At 37.1% G+C, this 27,709-nt stretch overlaps 1 protein-coding gene across 1 annotated transcript; it reads right to left on the bottom strand.

Moving 5' to 3' along the window:
* Positions 1-1,614: 1,614 nt before the first annotated feature.
* LOC139713167 (uncharacterized) lies at positions 1,615-17,017 on the bottom strand (the record flags this gene model as incomplete). The annotated part of the gene is made up of 6 exons (XM_071624915.1): positions 16,898-17,017; positions 13,775-13,898; positions 11,831-11,923; positions 10,826-11,010; positions 7,544-7,708; positions 1,615-1,943 (listed from the first exon to the last, which is right to left on the bottom strand). Coding segments are annotated over exons 1-6 (975 nt in total), but the record flags the coding sequence as incomplete, so codon positions are not given.
* Positions 17,018-27,709: the final 10,692 nt, after the last annotated feature.

Genomic DNA, 27,709 nt, shown 5'->3' with positions numbered 1-27,709 from the left:
TGCCCATAATATGCCGTTACCATGGCAACGTACTTTTGGGTACTGTCAAAAAATACGTCTTGCACATCTACAACCCAAGGCACACATCTGTGCCAAGTTTTATGGGAATCGGTTGAAAACTGAGGAAGTAGTTCGCGACACAAGATTTGCAACGGACCGACCGCCCGACCGCCCGACCGCCCGCCCGACCGACCGCCCGACCGACCGCCCGACCGTCCGCTGATTCCTATATACCCCCTTCAAACTTCGTTTGGCGGGGGTATAAAAATTCTGGCATTGGACGGTGGGCATCGTTTGAATTCCCATGGATGAACATGTGCAATCTCTCTCTCCCGACCTTACAAACAATTGCAGCATTGGAAAGTTGATGGCATCTCAAATTCCCACAGATTAAAGTCAGTACAACTTGTCTCACAGCTTTAAGGGGGGAAAAAGTATTTTGGATAGCAATTTTAACATGTACAATCTGTAGTCATAAGCATTCTCATTTCAGATTATCTTTTGTTGTCCACGCATGACCTAACAAACTGTTGAATTGTTCTCTAACAGTCCAGCAATGGTGGCACCAAATCTTTAAAAATTTGCAACTGTTCAACGGATTGCCTGATTTTCCTAGAACTTCGCTGATGTGTTCTAATAATATTGCTGCATTCCTTCAAACTACAAATTATTTGGGTTTCATTCTCCAATAGTTTTAAGCATCGAATTTGATTTACATGTAAATAACTCTGTGAATTGGAACCTTAATGTTGCTGTGGTGTCATAGATACAGGTGTATTTCAACAAGATTACTTTATGAAGCAGTTTGGATTATAACCCTCTAGAAACCTCCATCTGAAAACTCTGGTGACATGTTGCTGATGGTAATGGCGTTAATATCAACAAACAAAGGACAAATGAAGGACGACCACAATGAAAACAAATTTTTGTCTACAGACTCTAAGACACACTTCCACACACAGACATACACGTTGACATGTACACAAGCATCATATGCATCCAGTATATTATCACAGTTCTCCGTGGGCATCATGCAATGTTTCGCCATCAGATTTTGAAATGTTGTTTTCAGAAGGTAACCAATTGCCCACAATATTGTTTGGGGGGTTTTCTACCTTCATCAAAAATTGTACATTTTTTAATGTTTACATTTTTTCAAATCTCACATGCTGACTGAATTGTCATGAAATATAATGGTAAAAGGGCATTGTATAGCATCAAAGATGGGAAAGTATGTCAAGCTTTCTCTTGAAAACTGAAAAACAAACTTTTCATTCAGTCAATGTGGTCCTTGATCACAAATTCACCTACTCACAAAGTTGTCCTGTGCCCATGACTTAATTAGCAAAATATGGTGTATACAGTACAAGTACTTTTGCACTGCTCTTGAAGTATCATTGGTATGTCATGATAAAAGTGTTGTGTCATTGTGCATGAAGTTGTTCACAAATATTTTAAGAAAGTACCCTTTTGTGTCTCCTAGTGTTAGAAGCACAAATATCTCAACCATTCTACGAATCTGTGTTCATGCAGCACGTTTTGCTTGTATTTCATTGTAAGCTGATTCAATTTTAAACTGAATCACACACGTCTGCATCAAAACTGAATTCTCACCTGGTGCGAATGGAGACACATGTTCCCGTCACAAGATTCTTCGTTTTCCAAATAGGGAGTGGAGGTCACGTGACTCCCGTCCTCCGAGAACCACCAATCAAACGTCAAGTTGACGCCAATGGACAGGTAGGCCTGAAACTCGGACTCCTCGTTGACAAAGACCGCCACCACAGGCAGGTTGGAGGAGAGGCTGTCGTGCTCAGGCACACATGACGGGATGTTGCCCTGACCAGGTCGCAGAATGACCTGGAGGTCAGAGGGTATGGGCTGTACCACGTGCAGCGTGGTGGCTACATGAACGCGAGACACGGCATTGGTGACCGTAACCTCTGCAGACGGATACAAACAGAATGCAAGGTGTTCCAAGCATGGTGCAGCCATAAACAAGGCAAGAATATGTTTTAACAATATCTTTCTACCATTTGAAAAGGGAAAGGGAAGCATTTCAATCTAAAAACAATCATTAACAATCAAGACAATACAAATATGCTATCTATTATTCAATAAAAATTATTACAATTAACATACATGACATTACATTTGCATACAAAATAGGCTATCCTAATAGTTCTTTTCTTTGTCATTTTCTTGTGTTAACATTGAAATAAATCATGATTGTGTCATTTCTCAAACACCAACTTTTAGTATAGAAAGCAACATTGAAAATTGTAAGACATGCAAAAACTAGAATGAAAGCTTTGCCATTTGTTCTCATTTAGCAGATATTTGTTTAAAAAAAAGAACTAGAAATGTCGCTATGGCGACTGATGCCTCCGCCATAATGCATGATTCTCCCAATAGGTGTATGGTACAATGTCTTCACAATGTGTTATGACAGTTTCACAAAACTGACAAAATATTGAAATGACAGGTTTGTCAGAAATATCTCGAATGTTCACTTTCCTTGAACTAGGTTTGCTATAATTGTCTAAGAGTGCAGGTACAAGTACCTGTATTTGGGGTATTGAGAATTTTTACTTGACTTCTGACCGACCCTTTTATCAGTTTATTCATTGAGTAATTTTCAAGGTATGAAGAAAGGCATGGCATCATAGCTTGGGGGAACACACATCCATCATATCTCGACAGACTGTCCCGTCTCCAGAAAAAAGCTCTTCGAATAATTTGTCATGTTTCTTGGAGAGCCCACACTGATGTTTTATTTTCTGAAAACAAAATTTTAAAGATAACTGATATTTATTATTATTGTCTTGGCCAATTTATGTATAAACTTTCTAATAATTTGTTGCCGTCTGTCTTCACAAGCATGTTTGCGAGAAACCGCTCGTTCCATAAATATCCAACTCGTCACTCAGATGAATTCCATCTGCCTTTAACTAGAACAATGTTTACACAATCTATATTTACATTTGCTGGACCTAAATATTGGAACAACCTTTCTAACAGTTTGAGGACATCTCCAAGTTTAAGTTCCTTTAAGAGTAATCTGAAGAAAAATATTTTGAACAGTTATAAGAATTGTTGATTCTTTATTGGTTGCAAAGAAGTGTAAAATCCAACCTTATATTCTATTGGAATTACAGCTAAGCGGCTCCATCCATCCACTACCTCTCGTGTCCTATTTTTTTTTTTGTCTCTTATCTTCACACCACGCATTAAGCTGCTTTCTCCCCCCCCCCCCTCTCTCTCATACACACACACACACACTCACACACACACACACACACACACACACACACACATACTATTTTGTTTCTCTCCTCTCTTTTCCGGCATGACAGCGACTTAGTGTAGGGATTTGTTCAGGGTTTTTGTTTCGGATAAGTTAGGTTATAGGTCTTTTTGTCTTAGTTTCTTTGTTTCATCCATTTTCAATGCTTATCAGTCTATCGATCATATAATTTCTTGTATTACGTGTGGGGGGAATGCAGCCTACAAGCTCAGCTTTTTAGCATTCCTCCCCATTTCCAACATTTTCCTATACCTACAAGTTTTCTGTAAATTTATCCTTTACTTTGTATGATGAAATTTATGCACTGTATTCAATTTTTGTAATATATCTATATGTTTTTGTTGGAAATGAAAAATAAATGAATGAATGAATGAAAAGAGTGTAATTACAGTATAAAATATTTTTTTTTTGCATTTAAACCTGGCCTTTGACCCTTAACCTTTGACCTCCTGGCTGGAAATCTCCCAGAGAATCTCCATTAGGGAATACATACTATATATCAAGTTTTAGTTTTAAAAATAATAATGCAAGCATTGCATATAATAGTATATGAGGGAAATAGTAACATTTTGAGGAGTTGACCTTGACCTTTGACCCTGACTATTGACCCCTACATTCCCTAGAAAATCCCTGCCAGTCAGTACATGCGTATGTACCAAGTTCCTATGAAGATACATTGAACAATTTGCGAGAAAAGTGAAATTGTGACATATTCACCTAACCTTTGACCTTTTGACCTTTGACCTTATGACATGAAACTCTCTGGAGAATCTTTATGCAGTAGTACATGTCTACACTAAGTTTCAAGAAAATACCTTGGGGGCATTGCATGGATATGGGGGAAATAGCAATGTTTTTAGCATTTGACCTTGACCTTTTGACCCTTGACCTCTTGCCAATGTCAATAAAATCTACTCAACTAATTGCCCCATCATACATCATCCTTGCACCAAGTTTGGTGAAAGCTGCCTCATCCAGTTTTGAGTTATCACGTAAACAGATAAATTTTAGGATTTGACCTTGATTTTTGACCTTTGACCTCTGTCCAATTTCACTCAAAAACTAATCAAGTAATTGTCCCATCATACATCATCCTCAGACAAAGTTTGGTGAAATTTGCTGAATCCAGTCTTGAGTCATCGCATAAACAGATACAATTTAATGATTTGACCTTGACCTTTGACCTTTGAACTTTGGCCAATTTCACCCAAAATCTAATCAAGTAATTGCCCCATCATACTTTATACTTGGACCAAGTTTGGTAAAATTCCAGTCAATATTACTCAAGTTATCGCGTAAACGAATGCGGACGGACGGACGGACGGACGGACAACCCGAAAACATAATGCCTCCGGCACCACTTCGTGGCGGAGGCATAAAAAGAAAGAGAATAAAATACGAAAATAAAGTACAAAGCATTAGCCTAACTTTAAAATTGCTGAATAATACATACCAGTATGATAATAATTCCTTTCTAAGTTTTTCTAGACTGACACTGAATCTGAAAGCAGTCATTACATTCCAATCACAACGACAATGCTATCACAAAATCTGTATGGCATTCAAGTACAGCAGCATAAAAATATTGATAAAGAAAGATATCACAATGGCAATAAAACCACTACAAAGCATCGTATTGCCCTACAGCAAGTGTGTGGAGAGACTATTTGAGGGATTGTAAGGCATTGAAGTGTACAGACTCTGTACACAGTGATGATATTCAACATTTCCCTAGCTTTATGATAGTCATGTGGTCAACTTTAAATACTTTAACCCGTTGAGGATGGGCTGATTTTGCTACAACACGCATTTCCCATAGACACCTGCCCAAGTATACTCGGGACTCGTCCTCAACGGGTTAAAATTTGAAGTCTTCCACTGCCTCAAATACGATCACCTACATTGTACCAACACACTGCAGATTTGAGCCTGAAGTGTGTTGTCAAATTCACACTCCTTTCAAGTGGTTTAAAGGAGGGTTTACTGTGATAAATGATTTGATCTACACTGTGCATTTGTAAATATGGATACAACTTTAGTGTTCCTGTTCTTTAGGGGTGTATGTATTCAGAGTGAAAATGCACAAGCTTAATGTACTAATTGATAAGGATGCCTGAGCCATACATTTCTGAAGTTAAAAACATACGTTTAATCTATTTAAAAGAATGTCATACACATTTAATATCTCCATGAAAATTCAATTCAAATACTAAAACACAATTAACACAAATTTAATAATGAAAACAATGGATTTGTTTCAGGAATATTGCATCCATATCCATGGAGCATCACTTTCAAAACAAGTTTTTACATTAAAAAGGGATGACATTTTAGCAGAGCTACAATTGTACTATAAACCTACTTGTACCAAATGCAGAGGAACACTGCCAAAGAGACAAAATTTTGGGTTCACGACTTCTTACCATTCTACTGTCTTCCAAGTTAAACTGTTAAACATACTACAACCGATGTACTTTCCAAAATATACTCTCTTCCCTCTGGAAACGGATGACATACTACATACAATTGATTGCCAAGATACTTCTTTTCTTTGTGTTCATTTTGATTTTTAGCACAACCCGTGATGAAACATTGACGAATTTCTACCTGCATGTGTCTAATCCTATTCTGAGCTGGTATCCCGACAAATAATCTGCTACTGATCATCCATTGTGTATGGCAGTCTTCACGACAATTTGTTCAGTCTCTCTTTCCCATTGCTCTGGGTACATAACTGTCCATTGTACCAACGCAAAACCCCCCAGACAAACTTTGCGTAAGAAATAACTCCCTGTCCTCTACCCTCCCCCCTCACACCACTTTCCCCTATTTCTCCATTCCCAATCTCTTCTCAAAACTCTTACATAATCAAAGCCCCTTTCATCTCAAATCCCTACACTGTCACCGAATAGGCATCGTACATGTAAAGAGTGAATTAGGCGGTTGCCACTGGCTGTGGAGCGAAATCCCTGCGGTGGAGTTTAAAGGAAACCCTTGAAATGTTTGCGCAGGCAGATACGAGTTGGCTACAGAAAGGGGTGGTGGAATGGGGAACAAATGTTTGAACCGGTGGAAATCCTTCTTTTGAGCCACATTTGGACGATGGCATTGTCACCAGTATCCACACACCTCTGGGGACATACTAGACCCATTCTATGGGTACTGTACCTATGCATAACATCACCTACAGTGTAGGAGTGTTAACATGTTATTGACAAGACCCTGATACACATTGTATAAAGCAGTTAGCGTTCAACAGAGTGTACAGGAACGCAAGTTTACTACAACACTTTTCTTTCTCTCTGTCCATAAGTTTCTGTTTTATCTAGATCATACTCTCATACAGTTGTATATCATCTTTCTGATAGTTATCGAGTCTTGGCCTGTCTTACTATCTTCTCTCTCTTTATTGAATGTTCATTTATACTTACACAATATTTCTTTTTGTTGAAAGCATTTCTGACACATACTCATCTATAGATCGCTCTCCCCTCTTTCTCCATAGATGTATTATTCTATCTACATGTACCTAAAAATGTTCCAATCTTTTTTCTCTTTCTCTTCTGCTTTTTTCCTTTTTTCCTTTGTATCATTCTATTCCTCTTTTTCTCTATCCACCACATTCTTTCTACACCAACAGTGGTGGTGAAGCAAGTTTGCTGTGATAGATGACATCATTGTTACTCATGTATATCGTTTCTATCTACAATGTATCTACAATGTATCTACACTGCATCTCTCAATCAATCTATTCAAATGGTATCAATTGTTAATTCTACCCTTTTTTTGTCTCTATTTCTATATACCATCAGCTTTATTTTTGCTTCTTTTCAAGTCATTCTCGTCCCATTTTCCTCTGTCTGTCAAATTGCTAATGAATGTATATCTACATAGTCAGAGCATATCTATGTGTACATATCCTACAGTACAAGTGTGTACGTATGTATGTGCACTGTACACTATAATCATATCTTCCATTGTTTAGGTATGCACAGTTCAGAGACTTATTTAAAGCACTTTAATACAGCCAGATTACTTTTTTTTTTTTTTTGGGGGGGGGGGGGGTCATGTTTGAACAATGGCAAATAAAACAATTTTTTTTCTTTGCATTTAACAATTGAAAAAAAAAGGAGTAATTTTCGTGTGTGAGTGAACCTGTCATGAGATTACAAGTATGTGGACGCACACACACACACACACACACACACACACACACACACACACACACAGACTCACCTACAGACCAAGATCCAACCTGGTTGAAAGTGTGGAGGAAGTTGGCAGCTGCTGAAGTGTTGGTGATGGCTGCCATGGTGTGCTTAAGCACTACCCCATTGATGGACCAGGTCACATTGACAGCATCTTGGAGCTCCTCATTCTCATTTATTCCAAGAGCAAGCCCTGAAATGGGTGAATGAAATCACTGAGAATTATGATCATTCTTACACATGAATGCTAAAAGGAAAGCAGATTCAGCATTATTTGGCAAAGATGTGTAAAAGCATTTAAGGCCATATTCAAAATGAACATTTGTAGGTAGGACATATTGGGGAATAATTATCCTTATCAAATTTGATCAGCAATATCACATTAAAAAATGTATCAAATGAAATTTAAATGCTGTTCTATATAGCTATTAAAACCTGCAAAAAGCATCCTGCTTTTAATAGCAATGATCTGTCGCACATGTGACATCAGCAAAAATCATTTCCCATTTACATTTAAAAGTCAATTATGCATATCATCCACCAATCCTTTGGGAAGAAGAGTCCAAATCAGAAAAAAAAAGTCTAAAACATATTTAGTCTTTGTTAAAAGTGTATCCTCAAGGACTTTTCATACTCCTTCAATAGTGTTTGGTCAAACATGTGCTCAGCAAACACACACATATATACAATCCGTACACAATATAGTCAAACTCATATCTTGACAGTTTCCTTGCTTTTGAAATGCAAATTGCCAGTGACAAAGTTTGAAACATGAACTCAACGTGTAAAACTTGAAGCAAAAAATAGAAGTGTTACACAATGTTCCATCCAGAAATGCCCCTGAACATTGCTGCAGAAAGAAACAGAGTCCAATCCCAAATTGTAAGATCAGGGGCCCGTTTCATAAAACTTGTCATCAGTGACAAGTTGTCATAGATGTGACAAGCTACTGAAATCCTTGCATCTGATTGGCTGAGAGCAAATTTGTCATAGAAACATGGCAGTTGTCACTGATGACAAGTTTTATGAAACGGGCCCCAGATATTCATATTCAAAATTACAATATAGGACCTACAGTTGAAGAGCAGCAACACACACACACACACACATGTACTAGAACTTTGTATTATTCTTGTCATCCCAAGCCAATGAGATAATGGATACATGTTTATGAATTTGATGGGATGAAATGAGAAAAACTAAATAGAAATACTAAATGACAGTGGTGACATTATAGTTTATTTGAGAACAAGTCACATCCAGCATTTACATGTACTCAAAGTGAGTGGGTACATCCAGTTTTTGGATCTCTTTGTAAATTATACAGCAAAGCTAGGACAGTGAATTCAACGGCATAAGGCACAGTAATTTACATATGTATTTGACTAAATAATGCACCCTAAAAGACAAACACACCCAAAACAAACAACAACAAAGAAAAATATCACAACAGAATTATTTAAACAATGAGTTTGTGGTAAAGTCAATGCGTCTGAAAACATGAAGGCAAAGTACAAATGAGGACAACTGTGGGATTCTTGCTGGGAAGTGCAGACCACCAACACCCCCGTCATCTTGGGGTCGAGGGGGCGAGAGGCGAGGCTTACCAGCCGAGCCCAGCTCTGAAACCAGCGATCACACTCCCCTCAAAGTCACAGAATTTGAGTACTCAAAGCAGATGTTTCACTCACTCATAACAGAGACAGACAGTCTGAAACACATTAGTTTTAGGGAAGCCAGTTAAGCTTGTCACTACACAAAAACTGAAAAATTCATCAGATTCCCAAAAACCATCCCGGTACCAAAGACAGCTGCTCCAGTCCCCCCAAATCACAAGATGAACAGACACAGACTTAAAAACAGACAGAAAGACAGACAGAGCGCATCAGTGTCAGGTGCCATTTAAGCTTGGCTGAACATTAAACAAAGCAACCATTGTCAAGTTCATCTTATCCAAGCAAAAGAGAAAATCAACATATTCCTCTGGGAAAAATGGGGGAAAAAAAAGCTCAGACAAAGTTAAGAACAGCTAATGCTAGATGATCTTTTTCATCCTTTTCTATCCCGCTTCCGATATGTACCTGCCTCTCTCTTTCTCCCTCTCTTTTCCTCTCAAAACACAAAACAAAACAAAACAAAGCAACTTTTTATCCTCTTATCGAAATGTATTTCATCACGACACCTGCAGTACATTTATTTACTCCAATGGATTCCATCAGCAAAGATGTCTTGTATTCTTTTGCAACACCGTTACACTTTGTGGGCTTACAAGGCTAAATGGTACAATCGCACTTTCTCGCAGAGTTGCTGTGGCAACATGCGGAATTGTAGCTGATGGTAAACAAGATGCTGACAGATACTACGGCTCGAATCCCGATTTCATGGTTAAAGTTCAGGTCAAAGAAAAGGAAAAAGGGATGTTAACACCCAACACCCAGTCCAGAAAGAGCATTTTAAAAGGTTAAAAAAAAAACAAAAAAAAATCTTGCCCTCAAATTTCTGTGGAAGCATCAGAACCTCAAAATTCAAAATAATGTAAAATCTACCTTGATGCATTAAAATGTAGGATTTAGAAACCTCAGAAAAATAAGCAACAGAACTCCCTTTATTTCAAATCACACTCACGGGAAAAATAAACTTTGTAACACCACTTCTGAACATTATCAGAATGCACCGAAAGGGTGTACTCAATAAAGATCAGATTAGATTTTATTGGCACATGATCAGTAGACTGCTGACAATAAACTCTTGATCGGCATGAAGGAAGAAATTCAGGAAATACTCTGGGAGACTAGGAAGTAATTCAAAATTCCATTGGATACCCCAAATCATGACATTCACTCTGAACTGAACTTCTTGTGTTCGATGTTTCAAGCATAGCACGTACACATTTGTAACTACAACCATCAGGATTTGAATTTCAACTTTTCTGGTGCTGTAAAAGCTGTTATTTTTGCATTTTTCGAGAGGGTCACTATTCAAACATTTTCATGAGATGTTGCTTTCGTGATTTGACGTGAAGGCTATCGTACACTGTAAGTACACGCCACTCTACTGTACATGGCGATATTTTTGCGTGTTGTTGAATTCACAGCCCAACAATGATTCATGAAATTTGTGAAAGCTTTTATAGTACTTATCAGCATACCAACACATCTATAAAAGCATTTTGGTGTCCTTAAAAAATACACAAATCAAATAACACCATCTGTTGTAAGCATTGTTTTGAATACACTGTGAAGAAATACACAACGATGAGGTACTGTACGTTGAGTACAAGTGAAAAGAGTGTATAAAGATTGGTTCTCACCTGTGGAAGTGTTCACACTGCCCGCTAGTTCTATTCTGGCATCGAAGAGTGATGTAGTGCCAGTCTGAACAGTGGTGGAGCCTTTACTGAGACTGACAGTCAGAATGTATGGTCCAAGGGTGGAGTACACACTCATGGCCTCCATGCCACCTCCACATGGCAAATAAGAACTTTCTACAAAACACCTGAAAAAACACACAACAAACAGCGGGGGAAATTATTTTGAATGTCAGCAAATCACGACGGAGCTTCCAGTGACAACCTTGACATTGCCATTGCAATAATGAATGGACATTGTGACTTTTTTTTTCTCTTCTTGACAAATCTTTATTTCAATGATTCACTGGACATGAGGAATGTGACTTTGTCAGATCAAGTATCCAAAAGAATCAGTATAAATGCAAGTACCATCTTGGAAAACACTGTCAAGATGTACATTATTGAGAAACCTGCCATTCCAGAAAATGCAGTATTTTCAACCATACTACAAGTAAACCACAACCAGTATCTCAAAAGAAAAAAAAAATGCTTTGTTTAAAATGTGAGCAATGACACACTATACATTACATACAGTGTACAAGTATATTCAGGAACACCTGTACCACTGAACAAGGGAAGATATTCTTTTAATCAGCTTCAATTCCATTTCAAATACTTTAAAAAAAAATCATTACTGAGAATGGAAAAAGCTGAATAATTTGAAGATTATGTTTTCACTAATTATTTACATCTTTGCAAACTGCTTCTCCCTTTTATTTTTATTATCGTATTTTCTGTCTATCTCTTGCTCCCTTCTTTATTTTCTGAATCTCTGTCTCTCCTTTCTCTATACTACAAGGAGAAAACAGAATTAATACATGTATGACAAAATGGAGGGACAATCATATAAATGGAAAGAATCTTCTTCACTTATATCCTTCTTTTTCATTTGTACATAGCATACATTCCACAACAGAGAATCATACAAATCATGAAATCGGTGCTGAAAGGAAACAAATTGCTCACGTTGTATTGCATGCTGATTCCGGCGCCTCGAGGCCGGGGCTGGTGGAGGTCCCACACCAGCAGCTGCCGTTTCCCAAGGCAGCATAGTCAAAGCTAAAACCAGATTGAATACAGAACAACAACAACAAAAGTGTATAGGGTTACTGTTAAGGAGCACACTCCTAAATAGAAGATACGATGATACAATGTACAATGTACATTGAATTGATGTATTTATGTACAAATGTATCCATCCAAATATGGTAATGAATTAAACCAAGAGAATCAATGACCCACAAATTACCAAACAATGCAGTAATGAATTTTAAAAAAAAAGAGAGAGAGGTGAATAACACAGCTGTCATGGCGAGCTACACTATACAGTATCCATCTGCCTGAACTACAAGTTTTGCTGGGTTTTTTTTTTTCATTATTGTAAAGTTACACTAGGCAAGAAATGTGAATGGGTAGTTGCTTGTCAGTCAAAAGTAAAAGGCCCCTGCAAACTGTTTTTATGCTCTATATGTCTTCTTTTTTTCACGGAAAAAGAAATGTATCATTCTATTATATCATTTATACATACTGTATTATGTACATTGTATCATGAAGTTTCCATTTCAAGTTTTCACAGTTTACATTACAGAACTCAGCTACAATGTACAGTACTATACAAGTAGTTACATATGTACATATGTATGTGTCATTGTACAGCAAATTTTGCAAGAATGATGAGGCAAGGATCTCCGACAATTCTAAAACTCATGACTCATGTTGTTACACGCTTGCTCTTATTCTTATCAGGGGTCGCACTTAACCTTTTTTTTAACTAGCCAGGCGGACTACTTAGAATCAATTTTGACACTGAAGCAATATTTTGGCTAGCCAGACGGACTAGTTACTGCAGAATTTTATGATTTCAGCTACAGTCCGACATGATTTTGGGTGGCCAATGGCCAGCGGACCATCGCCAATTTCAAACCCTGCTTATGAAGTACAAATAAAGAGTAAAATACAGTATGTATGAACAGTCAGTATTATTATGATTGCACCTGAATGTAGAGGCCTTTTTGTTTGCTTCTTCAAACCATGTACTTGTACAACCTACAGTACAAATGAATTTCTATGAACATAGAAATTGGTGTGACACTGTCTCATCTTAATAACTATTATCATATAAAAGTAACTAGGTTTAGAATCTACTAAAAATCCATTCCCGGGGAAAAAAGTGACACTTTCTTCAGATTTTCTGGACCATAATAAAAATAATGCATTGAAATATGTGTAGGAATTAAAGATAAAAACAACTGAAATTTGTGTGCCAAATGCCAGACGAGGCTTTCTAAAAAGTTGACATGTATTATAGTATTTGTCAATTGATCTTCCACGAACACACAATCAGTACATAATAGTTTTGGCCAATGTCATTAAGACATCAATAGTGCATTCAACATGATCAAGAATGAATGAATGTCATTTAGCCCTATATTCATCCAGTCCATTGCAAGATTAAATCTCAAAACAAAAAGTATAGACCTAGAGAAAAGGTTGTTAATGCTCTCTGTTTGAACTCTCTCAGGGACTTTCTTCTTTCTTTATCTCTCTCTCCCTCTCCACTTTCCTCAAAAGATTCATACAAATCCAAGTAACTTTGGGAGGGGGGGGGGGGATATCATGGTATTGTTTCAAAACCATGAAATTGCAATGCAACAAAGTAATATTCTATACACATAACCTTATTTCAGAGTGAGAGCATGTCACTATACACACTTTACAACTATACACACTTCCCCATAAGAACTCATCTTTAACCAAACTGTATATGTTGTGCCTTTGGTCATTCAAAATGGCTTTGGTATTCCAAACAGCGAGTGCATTCCAATTTGATCATAATAGGCATTACTTTTGTTGTCACGACTTACAGTTAATACAGTACATATTATAATGTACACGTTTTGTTTCACTTACCCATCATTATAGCAGTGAGCGCAGCAACTGGCCGGAGTTGCTGTTACATCTTCATTCACAATATACTGACCGAGAGAGGGTGATGTAATGCTTGACCAGTAACATCCTTCATACCACTGAGAACCTGTACAGATTCACAGAAAAAAAAAATACATGTATTTCTGCTTAAAAATATACATCATCTGTTGTAACATGATGTGTCCTCTTTTCACTTTCATCTTCATCTTAGCTGTGATTCATGATTAAAAGATCTTAAAGTGAAACACATCAGATACAATTCAGAAATCATAAAGTATTCTATTATTAAAGTAACTTTACCGAAAGGTACAAGATGTACAATACTTTTATCACGAGGCAAGAAATCATGTAGGTTTGCTTGCCTAAAATGGTTTCACTGCTAATTCCAATTTTAGTTTTGGCAAAAAGGAATAACCATCAGAAAGACACACACGTGTATACATACTTGTACATTATATACATGCTGATATCTTCCTTAAAGGTCCTGTTTACAACTACCTTTGGGAACAGTGATTCTAAAAGTTTTCTAAGATATGACATTTAATGCATGTGTAGGTCTGTTGTACCACAAAGCATCCTATCATATAAATTTTTTTTTATAAAGTCTAAAATATATGGAGATAAAAGTTGCATCTGTATTTTTCTCAATAAACTGTAACTGTAGACGGTTTAGTCTGGAAATACTTTTATTATAATACAGGTACAACATGTAGTAACTATTGTTCACATTTTGTATGTATGTTTAACAATACTTAACATTGATTTTACCGATTCAAATTTTTACAGGTTGGCTGTTTCTATCCCTAACTCACATTTTATAACTATTTTAAAGCACTAATGCTGGATTTTTGTTTCATCTGCAAATGGTAAATTATGCCTGTAAGAGATTGACTAATCATTATACATGTGCAATGAAATGAACAAATTGTCTTCCCATCTTTGGGGCAATACCAGTTTGGCACACGATCACAGGTTCAAGTGATTGAGGCACAACAGTGGCATCATAACAAACAAGGCTGTTGTGCCTCAATCACTTGAACCTCCTTGGTTTGAAATAAAAATGTTCGCGATACAATGATAGCAGGAATTCATAACTTGAAAGGACACTTTAAACAGCACATAGTACTTCAAATAACTTAAATCAAACAAAATTAATAAAAACAATGACATCTATGATACATTGTACACTTCAAGAATTGATTACATTTTTCCAGTGAAATACAGTGCAGATAATTCAATCTTATATGCAATTCACAATTCTATTTTGAATCACAATTATTTTACATTTCTTGTTGGCCCACTTCTGATGAAAGTGCTTTACATTGTATGTTTAACTGAAAAAAATAGTCACTTTTGAATCCTACTTGAAATATGTGAATACTTCACAGATACAGATAACTGACCAGGTTTCTTTAAAATCATCTAACTATCCAAATACTCACCTGAACGAATAAGGATTGTACATCATCATGTCGACTTTCTTTTTTAAGATACAGTGTATAACATCAGCAAAATTCGACTTACACTATATTTTCTAGCTACACTATAAAGGTTTCTTGAAAGGTTTCTATAAAGGTTTCTTGTATCTGGTGGGGTTTTTTTTGTTGTTGTTTTGTTTTGTATCTGTAAATAGGAGTTTCTGCAATTTACAAGCTTTGCTTCTTAGCAGGACTCCTATAGATCTTTTCCACCTCATGTACTATGTTAACTCTTTTTAGCTATCTGTCATGTTTGTGTAATCATTGATTTCTTGTCTTCACCCAATACCGAGGTATTACAATTTCTGTACTTTGTTTTCTCGGTGGAATTGAACAAATTGAATTGAATTGAATTGAAAGGATCTACATGTAGGTCTTACAATGAAATATTTGAGATTCTGCTTGAGCTACATGTAAAATGTTATGACATTGATAGTTTCTGTAAGGAATGATGCAACCAATCAAGGGAAGTTATTCTATACATATTTCCTACCTGTTAATACACTACATGTATATTTATGTAGACTGTCATTTTTAACTGCCATTTATAATACTCAGTTTATTAAACATCTAATCATCAAAATCAAAAGAACTGAATTGATTGATGCTCCTTTTTTTTCATTTTTTCAACTAAACAAATCTTATAAGTACTTACATCTTTGCTGATTTGATTACATTTGTACATGATTCATAGGTAAAATGATATTCATTTTCAAGTGGGTGACTGCAAAGAAGTTCAAAGTTTGTGAAAGTGGCCAGGCCAGTGGTCATCCAAGATATCCAGATTGTAGTCCCTTTTGTTGTAAAATTGACATTACGGTAACACATCAAGTTGGTTTTGTCATTTTCAATATTATTGGGAGACAATATCTGTATTGATAAATGCCGGCTGGGCCATAATACTGATTAAAAATAGAATATCTACCGGTACCGTGTCTGTATTTTGTTACAATTCAGATTTCTTTGTTTCAATGCAACATCAATAAATGGAAAATTCACACAGCAGCAAGTAAAACTAAAACTTGACGAAGGAAGTATTACCACTGAAGAATCATTATCAGCCCCAGAAATTTCCAGAAATGACATAAATTTTGTCGACCAACATTAAAGAGCTCCAAACCTATTCAATACGGGTACTAGATGTTCTACAAAGACAACTACCCGGTACTTTATTATGAAGATTATAAAGAAGGAGCATCGCAATCTCCACGGTCCGCGGTCCGCCGTGCAGTATGATGCGCTCTGGACGAGCGTAAGCGAAATCAGTTTGGGGACTTGCAAAGATTCTCAACAATATTCATTATCATATCTTAAATCTTTGTGATAAACCGTGGAAATAATATATTGGGAAAGTTGTAGACTGCTATGGAGGACATCAAATATTACGTGGCGTTAAATTCTTTGATAAGATCTCAGCTCCACTAATCACAGGGAGATAGAAAATATAGATCTATTCAATAACCATTGTGGTCTATACTACGTCAAGATCGGTAGGAGCGTACGACACTTTCTAGTCTCAAGCCAGTGAGTTCCCGTGTGCCAAACTCCGAACACCCAACCTATTATGAAAACTTCGTCAAACTCCTCTGACAAAGTCGTGTTCCAAAATCACCGCTACATCACTCACCTGACGCGAAAGAAATCGATAGAATCACAAGAAGGCATAATCTCAGCGAAAAGGCTAGAGAAGAGCCACTCGTCGCCATTCCCGCCGTCTTTTAAGTTCCATTATCTTCCAAGAATTGAGATGTTTTCGAAAGTTTGGCAGTAGTGTCGCAGTCTCCACAAAAATCCACCGTCACTGTATCAAAGTGTATACTCAATACGTACGACCAGCGCCTAGTATATTATACGTGGTATATATTGGTCAAAAGGTGCGTTGCTCGTTCTCATGGTAGCTGGCGAAACGATAGCACGATAGCACTGAGTGTGGAGCGGCGCGGTGCGACTCTCTACGGAGCGACAGCTGACGAGCGGAGCGTCGTCTGTGAGCAAACGCCGGTGGTGGTGGTGTGTGTAGTAGGCTGGGTTTGTGGACAATGATGCTTTACATTTTCGCATCACTTCCAGTAGTAGCATTTGATGGGTGCGGTATAACTTGAACACTGTGGAGCGAAATAATGGGTCTGCGGTGTGACTTCAAAATAAGTCGGAATGCACGCAAAAAAGGAGAACTGCGCTGTGACTCGCATCCTTGCGGATGACTCGACTGCTTTGCTATTGAAACTGGGGATAAGATGCTATTGTGTTCTTTCCGAATTAATCCCCGTTATCTTCGCTCTCCGAATTTTCTCTCGACTTGTTTACTCAAGTGTTTGGTTTAGGAAAGACGTTAAATCATCAAAATTAAAGCTTTCTTTATAAGACCCGACTGAATACAAGCAGGTGGATGATGTTCTGGTGGTGTAACATGAATGATACGATGATAATGATGATAACCAGTGTTCATATTGAACCTTTTCAAAATATAGCCAGTGCTTAAAAATCACAACAAAATCCAAGAAATCAGCGATATAATGAACTAAACAAAAGAGAGAAAACAATACAGAACATCAAATATACTCAATTTTATGTTTGTTCTTTAATGTGTTTATGATTTGTTTTCCGTTCTGATTTCATTTTATTTATTTATTTATTTTTTTTTTGGGGGGGGGGAGACGAATTTGAGGTCGGGCCCTAAGGTCGGGCCCCTTTGAAGTAGGCCCTTAAGTAATTTCTTGATGCGTTATATTATGATCATCAGCTTCAAATACTGTAATGAAAAGTGTATGATATCGGCCACGATGTTTCTGACAGATTGTTAATTAATCGAAGTGATAATATTCACAAAATTCAAACACAATGAATTAATTCAAAAGCAATCTATTTTATACCACTGAAAACCTTCTATCTAAAAATTCCTTTATTATTGTATAATGCTTTAATTTTACCATAGGCCCTACATTTAACATATACTGCATGTGTAGAGAAGCATGGCTCAAGTAGAATAAACTAGATTTGAAGTTCTTTAGAAACGCACTTAATATGCTGTTAATCACCAGTTCCCCTTACTTAACCCCCTCCAATCTTTCATTGAAAAGAATGAAAGTTAATGATATACTTTATACTTTTCAGACTGCCATTTTTATGTAAAAAATACGCATGTGACCGTCTTCCTAACATTTTTGATGGTTTTTTTCACGGCAATTACAGTATCTGCTGTTCATTTATATCCAACTAGTCAATCATCCGATTATCATCTCGAAAACCCTAGAATCATCATAGCCCCCAAATCATTAAAACATCATGGACCATAATGGAATATTCTGCCTCAAAATCTAAAACACTGTACTGTAAAATCATTGAATATTTTAAAGAGAATATAATAAAAGACATTCCCATATCCCAATATTGCATAGGCCTAAGTAAAGTCATACCATGATTTTGTAACTTATTCTAAACAATAAATCAAAGGTATCGATGATGTTAATATTATGTTTTCCACACAACATAAACATACAATGTAGTGTACTGAATGCACTTTTATTGCTATCGACGTCATCACAGCACAACGCACTTAGTCACAGTGCACTTTATACCCTCTGTATACTGCTGTTCGCTATACAGTGGTTGGCTATACATAAAGATGTACTTAACTTTGTGTCGTAAGTTTATCTGGGGTCACCTTCCTAAATATAGTCAAGCTCTGCTTGTGAATCATCAGATAGTCCCCTGCTTTTCCAATTTCACACACACACACACACACACGTTTTTTGCTTTTTTCAATCTTTTCATTTTCTTTCTTTTTCATATGGACAATGATATACAAACTATATTGTAAAATAATACAAATTTCATTATGACAGCATAAATTCCACTTTGTCAATATTACAAATAAAAAGAAAGATTTTTGTATGAAAAAGGGATATAGAAAACATCAAACAGAAGGGAACAAGGCACCCTTCCCCCACCCAACCCCCCCCCCCCCCCACACACACATAATGTACATATTCTCTCTTTAAACTTAAGGGGGTATCTCACTGAGCGGCGAACGTTTGCGAACGTAGCGAATTTGGGAATTCGCCAGGGTTCGTAAACGGTTGCAAAAGGTTCGTTAACATTCGCAAGAAAGTTCGCAAACGGTTTTTATTGTCGCAAACAGTTTTTCTTGTCGCAAAGAAATTTTGAACATGTTCAAAATTTCTTTGCGAACCTTTGCGAATTTGTATTTTCGCTAACAGTTGCAAACATTCGCAAACATTCGCAAAACACTCGTAAGAATTTGCAAACGGTCGTAATACGGTGTCGCTAACGTTCTTATATGATTCGCCACTGTAAGCGAACAAGTAACCACATGGTTCCTATATAAAAGCTTCTGAAACAGACAAGGTTCCTCTCTAAGAAATTTCTTGAAGCTCTTGACATCTCCATCATGATTGTAATTGCTTCAAAAGCTTTTCATATTGACTAAAGTCTGTCCTCTGCAACAGGCATTCTCTGACTCTCTTTCTTTTCTTCTTCCTTTCTTGTTTTTCTTTATTTTATTTCTCTTATGCTGCACAACTATGAAGGAGTGAATTACAGAAAAGAGTGAGTTTTGAGTGAAATTGGAGTGAATTTTGAGTGAAAATATCTATTTTCACTCATTTTGGCGTGACCTCAGGGATCACTCGAAAATCTTGGAGTGATCCCTGAAGTCACTCCAAAATGAGTGAAAATGAACATTTTCAGTCCAAAATCACTCTAATTTCACTTGAAACTCACTCTTTTCTGTTATTCACTTCTTCAAGAGTGAACATTTTCATTCTTTCTTTTTTTTAGAGAGAATAGCTGTAGCAGCAGCCTGACAAAGCAGCTCTTCAAGGATAGCAACACCTTGAGCCTCTTCTTGGCAGAAATTTATTTCCATATCCTGGAAATCCATCCTGAACGGTTGTCACAAGAGATCTGAATTCAGTGGAAGGTTTTATGTCGTTTTATGGGTCTTACTATACAGAATCGCCTGGTACTTTTCTAGGCCCAAGAACATTCGCAAAATTGTCGCAAAGGATTTGCAAACAGTTGCTAATATTTGCAAAACTGTCGCTAACATTTGCAAAATTGTCGCTAACATTTGCAAAATTGTCGCTAACATTTGCTAACATTCGCTAGTAGTCGCCACCTGTGTTCGCAAACACTTCCGCAAACATTCGCTAAAGTGTTGCTAATTGTCGCTAAACATCGCTAAAAGTCGCTAACTGTCGCTAATGGCAGAAGCGAACTTTGATTTTTCGCAAACATTCGTCAAAAAAGTTGGCGAATCTCAAATTCGCTACGTTCGCAAACGTTCGCCGCTCAGTGAGAAAGCTTCTGAAACAGACAAGGTTCCACTCTAAGAAAGTTCTTGAAGCTCTTGACATCTCCATCATGATTGTAATTGCTTCAAAAGCTTTACATATTGACTAAAGTCTGTCCTCTGCAACAAGCACTCTCTGACTCTCTTTCTTTTCTTCTTCCTTTCTTGTTTTTCTTTATTTTATTTCTCTTATGCTGCACAATTAGCAGCAGCCTGACAAAGCAGCTCTTCAAGGATAGCAACACCTTGAGCCTCTTCTTGGCAGAAATTTATTTCCATATCCTGGAAATCCATCCTGAACGGTTGTCACAAGAGATCTGAATTCAGTGGAAGGTTTTATGTCGTTTTATGGGTACTGTTCTAGGTCCAAGAACATTCGCAAAATTGTCGCAAAGGATTTGCAAACAGTCGCTAATATTTGCAAAACTGTCGCTAACATTTGCAAAATTGTCGCTAACATTTGCAAAATTGTCGCTAACATTTGCTAACATTCGCTAGTAGTCGCCACCTGTGTTCGCAAACACTTCCGCAAACATTCGCTAAAGTGTTGCTAATTGTCGCTAAACATCGCTAAAAGTCGCTAACTGTCGCTAATGGCAGAAGCGAACTTTGATTTTTCGCAAACATTCGTCAGAAAAGTTGACGAATCTCAAATTCGCTACGTTCGCAAACGTTCGCCGCTCAGTGAGAAAGCTTCTGAAACAGACAAGGTTCCACTCTAAGAAAGTTCTTGAAGCTCTTGACATCTCCATCATGATTGTAATTGCTTCAAAAGCTTTACATATTGACTAAAGTCTGTCCTCTGCAACAAGCACTCTCTGACTCTCTTTCTTTTCTTCTTCCTTTCTTGTTTTTCTTTATTTTATTTCTCTTATGCTGCACAATTAGCAGCAGCCTGACAAAGCAGCTCTTCAAGGATAGCAACACCTTGAGCCTCTTCTCGGCAGAAATTTATTTCCATATCCTGGAAATCCATCTTGAACGGTTGTCACAAGAGATCTGAATTCAGTGGAAGGTTTTATGTCGTTTTATGGGTACTGTTCTAGGTCCAAGAACATTCGCAAAATTGTCGCAAAGGATTTGCAAACAGTCGCTAATATTTGCAAAACTGTCGCTAACATTTGCAAAATTGTCGCTAACATTTGCAAAATTGTTGCTAACATTTGCAAAATTGTCGCTAACATTTGCTAACATTCGCTAACAGTCGCCACCTGTGTTCGCAAACACTTTCGCAAACATTCGCCAATGTGTTGCTAATTGTCGCTAAACATCGCTAAAAGTCGCTAACTGTCGCTAATGGCAGAAGCGAACTTTGATTTTTCGCAAACATTCGTCAGAAAAGTTGACGAATCTCAAATTCGCTACGTTCGCAAACGTTCGCCGCTCAGTGAGATACCAGCTAGTGTTCCCTTTGGTATACTTTGTAGGCCCTATATACCTTCAATAAATTTGACATTGTTTTTATCCTTATAATGCTTTCCTTATACGATCGTATAGCCATTTATATTGATGCAATGGAACAATTTTATTCATTATATTAATGACATAATTCTTTATTCTCAATTGCTGTTATTTTATCATATTGCAAGCGATATGCAGAAATAAACTGAACTGAACTGAAGTTATAATAAATGCACTCAGGAATGTGGTATTTTTATCATTCTTTATCATAATTGGAGTATTTCGATCTCCCCCCTCCCCATACACCTCTCTCTCTCTCTCTCTCTCTCTCTCTCTGTCGTTCATGAAGAGTATTTCAAGACTATAGTTTGATGACTGACGATGATCATGATGTAAGGCGAGATCAGGGCCCCATTTCATTAAAAGTTGATATGATAGCAACTCTTGCTGGAATGACAATTGTCATATAATAGTAACAACAAGAATCCAGCTTCCTGATTGGCTGTTGCTATGGAAGTTGCCATTCCATAATCAGCAAGAGTTGCTATCCTAACATCTTTTATGAATACATGGGGCCGGTCATTGGGGATCAGGTCAGCTAGACAGTGGGTACCACGGAAACCGCGGGGATGTGGTCAATCAAGACGCAAACTTCTACTGGTTGTCGGGAACCAACATTTTGTTGTGTAAACGTGATGAATAGTAAACCGCATGCCTATCGGACAGAGGAGGCATATCATACCGGTCTAATAGGCGAGTACTAGTATCAGGCCTCCTCAAATAAAAAGCGGAGGACATTTCGACCATCGGATTATATTTCGTCGATGTCCACAGGAAGAATAATCTGTCTTTATTTAAGTGAATGTGACGTCACGAGAGAGTGATAATTTCTATCCTTGTGATTTACAAGAAAATAGTGGGTTTTTCTAAAAATGTGTAATAACAATGATAAGCTTTCACTGCGCGCACCAGCAGTGTCGTTTGTGTCATATGCATCCTACCAAGAAATAGTGACTTGTCCCTTTCACTATTTAGAGTTTTAAAAAAATGTATCAAGTATTACAAACTTAAAGTGGTATTTATTAAAAACTCTTTCCACAGGTATCGATACGCAAGTGGCGTTACAGATTATGACTAACACTGCTTGGTTTTTGGAGTTCCTTTATGGGCGTCAAGCTTACACTGGACTTATTGAAATTCAAAGTGTATTAACTATATCTTTGTAAACTGGAGGAATTTACGACCAATTCTGTACATTCTGTTGCCTTCAAATAATATCGATTTTTATTCAAATTAGCATTCTCGTGTGCTTTCAAATCACCTGCATAATCCAAATCCAATGATCTATATCATAGGAGTAAATCTTCCTATTTTGGAGATCAGTGGTAGACCCGAACCATGAAATGTGATAACATCACTTTAAAGAAGGGGTCTAGGGCAATTACCCCCTGGGCAATTACCCCGGACCCTTCCCCTGGCCCTAATCCTAATCCTAATCCTAATCCTGAACCTAATCCTAACCCTAACCCAAATTCCTAACACCAAACCTAACCCTAACCATAATCTTAACTCTAACCTTACCACTAACCAGTATTTAGCCGGGGGGTAATTGCCCTCTGGGTAATTGCCCGGATATACGCTTTAAAGACGAATGAGCCTTTTCAAGAGATGCGTGGTTGGACTCTCATGATACTTTAACCCTCTGAATGCCATGTGCACATTGATGTCCTCTTCATAGGTTTGTGTGTGACATTTATTTTGAGCACATTTGACTTATTGGCACAGAAAGGGTTATCCATAAAACATATAGAAAAACTCCTCGCCTTCGGGTTCAGATGATAAATACCTACATTAGCGATTTTAACTCTTGTTGAAATGCTTTGTACAATGATGCGTATCGGTATTGGTATATAATATATGCCCTACATAAAAAGTATATGACTCATTAGATATAGATAAGTAGACAGATATAGATAAATAGATAGATAGATAGATAGATAGATAGATAGACAGAAAGATAGATAGATACATACATACATACATATACATACATACATATACATACATAAAGCGTCAAAATAAGAAAAAGAGTTTAAGTAAATGAATGATAAAACTATTTAGGCACCTATATACACAAATATAAAAGTGGATACCCAAAAGTCAGCTTTGTGTGTCTGTTTGAAGCATAATGTCTGTGTACATTATTTTTTTTCTCTCTCTCGGAAAACTGATATATTGACTGAAAGTAGAGGTGTATTCTTTTTCAACTGTGAAATGTATTGTTTGCATTAAAGTATAAAACTAAGATATCTGCTACTTAACTCTGTAATCATTGCGCGTACGATACAGAATTAATACAAAAACAACATAATCATTAAACTGCATGGTCAAGTACATGCATGCCTAAGATGTTCTGTACGATCCATACAAAATTGATGTTCAGCGACATGCGTTTTACACCGAATATTGGTTGTTTATGTCAAAAAGCGCAGGGTACGACGGTATTCATGTTCTATTGAAAAATATCATGAATATTATTTCACTAGGTATCAGAGGAAGAGCCTAACGTAGTTCTGGAGTTACCGTTTTGTACCAATCACGTTGTATCATTGATTATGCATTTGTTATCCAAAATGTCAATTATGGTGTATACCTCAAGGAAGCTTGGTTGGACATCTTTTATCAATCTTTATATCAATGATATGCCGAAATCATTAAGTATTAATTCATTATTATTTGCTGATGTTTCTCTACAATTCCGATCCTGATATGTTGATTGATAGTTTGAATATTGAATTAGTAAAATTACTTCAATTAATATTAAGAGCTATAAGTTGTCCATTCTAAAAGAAAAACCTTAAATGTATGTGTTTCAGTAATTCTCTTGAAAATTTGCCGTGGAATATTTTCCTGTACGATACAGTCACAATACAGAAAAAGTTCCATCAATCAAATTTGTATAAGTTTCATTCATTAATTTTATTCATTCATTTATTCATTTATAAATATAGGTTTTCCCGGTCAATTTCATACTTTTGTCATTCAAGTTCCTATTCCGAGCATTCGATTTCACGCATTCCACGCTCGCAGCACTGAATCAGCAATCAAATTCGAAATCTGGTCATTCGAATTCACTATCTGAGCATTCAAATTCACTGTCGGAGCATTCAAATTCACTATCGGAGCATTCAAATTTAAGAGAGGAGCACGCATTTCATCAATGAGCAGTCAAATTCATGTCAAGCTGGCGACGGAATCTCGTCGGTCATTCAAATTCGTGAATAGGCAACCATGTTCCAAATAACTACATTCAATTTAAAATAAGTCCTGAATTTAGTTAGTTTGGGGTCGTGTATGCATGTGTTTCTCATTTGGCTTTGAATATATTGGGATTTAGGATGATTATTTATTTTGCAGTAGAGGTCCACCTGTTCATTGACAATTTTGAACTCACGCTTAGCAAATAGGATAGGTTTTCCCGGTCAATTTCATACTTTTGTTACTCAAATTCATTAATGTGCATTCAAATTCACGCAGCGCACGCACGCGAACATATTCGGGCATTCAAATTCAGAATCCGAGCGATCAATTTCATTTATGAGCGTTCTATTTAGTTTTCGTGAAATCAAATTCACGATTGGGCATTCAATTTCAAAATGCGAGCACCGACTTTCCTACTCGTGCATTCAAATTCATGCGATATTCACGCGATAGTCCCAATGAGCTTGTCTGGAGCGTTCAAATTCATTTTTAGGCGATCAAGTTCTTACTTCGTGCAATCAATTTAACGAGTAAAATGGAGGAGACTTTTTAAGAAAGGAAAAGGGGCCAACACAACCAATGAATGCTTGCATATAGTGTAATTAGGATTGCTTACATGTTCTACATTGTTCTCTGTTCATGTATTCTTTGTTTTTAATCTCAATAAACTTCAAATTGCAATATCTAATCAGCAGTGCATCCAAACAACACGACTAGTAATCATATTTCTTGATGATATACTGCATGCTGACAATGCCCCAACACCAACCACATAATGAAAATTCATCAATTTAAAGACAAACTGACACACAATGATCTCACATAGTCCCGCAAAAGTAATTAAATAAGTCAGTAATAATACACAACAAACAACACGTAAAAAAATGTTCATGTATCAGTTTCAATGCAGTCGAAATTGTTTTTTTTTTCCTCGAAAGTGTCAACCAACCCTCCGTATTATGCTCGTCTGTAGGCCTATACAGTGCCTAAATTTTGTTTGTTTGTTTCATTTTCTATCAAAGAAGATGGCTGGATAACCCATATTCAGCTGCATATTCAGTTGCGATGAATGAAGTGGGATCTTTTACGTGCATGGGTTGTGACTCTCTTACACATGCGGACCTTCATTTTACGTTTTATGTCTATAGTCCGAGGGACATGTGCCTGTATATTCCTGTTTGCTAAGCGTGAGTTCAAAATTGTCAATGAACAGGTGGACCTCTACTGCAAAATAAATAATCATCATAAATCCCAATATAATCAAAGCCAAATTAGAAACACATGCATACATGGCCCCAAACTAACTAAATTCAGGACTTATTTTAGATTGAATGCAGTTATTTGGAACATGGTTGCCTAATCACGAATTTGAATGACCGACGAGATTCCGTCACCAGCTTGACATGAATTTGAATGCTCATTGATGAAATGCGTGCTCCTCTCTTAAATTTGAATGCTCCGATAGTGAATTTGAATGTTCCGATAGTGAATTTGAATGCTCCGATAAGGAATTTGAATGCTCCGAAAGTGAATTTGAATGCTCGGATAGTGAATTCGAATGACCGGATTTCGAATTTGATTGCTGATTCAGTGCTGCGAGCGTGGAATGCGTGAAATCGAATGCTCGGAATAGGAACTTGAATGACAAAAGTATGAAATTGATCGGGAAAACCTAGAATATACAGGCACATGTCCCTCGGATTGGACATAAAATGGAGGTCCCATGTGTGAGAGAGTCACAACTCATGCACGTAAAAGATCCCACTTCATTTATTCATCGCAAAGAGCAGAACATCATCGGGACCCCATATTAGAGAAGACCAGCTTTTGCAGCTGAATATGGGTTATCCAGCCATCTTGTTTGATGGAAAACGAAACAAACAAACAAAAATTAGACACTGTATAGGCCTACAGACGAGCATAATACGGAGGGTTGGTTGACACTTTCGAGGAAAAAAAAACAATTTCGACTATATTGAAACTGATACTTTAACATTTTATACGTGTTTGTTTGTTGTGTATTGCTGTCTTATTGATTTACTTTTGCGGGATTATATTGGTCATTACATATAAAGGTACATGTGGCTGCCTCAGCTCACGAAGACCTCGTTTGCTGAGGAGTTTCGTTCTCTGTTATACGCCCTGTATTATTATTCGCCATAAGATTCAACAGACGACACTGGAAACATAGATATACGATTAAATCCTGTTTAATCCTGGAATCCAACTTGTCATCGATCTTGAGTGGAGTGGAGTGGAGTGGAGCGGAGATAATAATCGAATTCGGGCTTTGAAACACAGAGATCATCAAGTGAATGCTGTATAGAACTTTCTTATACGGTTTCCTCTGCTGCAATGCCTTTCTCTATACAGAAGTGCACAGAACAGGGGCTCCTCCCCATCCCCATTATACCAACCACCTTCACTGAGTTAAAACAAGGGGGTTATTATGGAATGTTTACA

The sequence above is a fragment of the Diadema antillarum genome, unplaced genomic scaffold, assembly GCF_040938485.1.
Source record: "Diadema antillarum isolate AM-2024a unplaced genomic scaffold, OU_Dant_1.0 seq00001919_RagTag, whole genome shotgun sequence".
NCBI lineage: Eukaryota > Metazoa > Echinodermata > Echinoidea > Diadematoida > Diadematidae > Diadema > Diadema antillarum.
The sequence above is the reverse complement of the archived record's forward strand: the minus strand, read 5'-3'. Positions and strand labels throughout refer to the sequence as shown.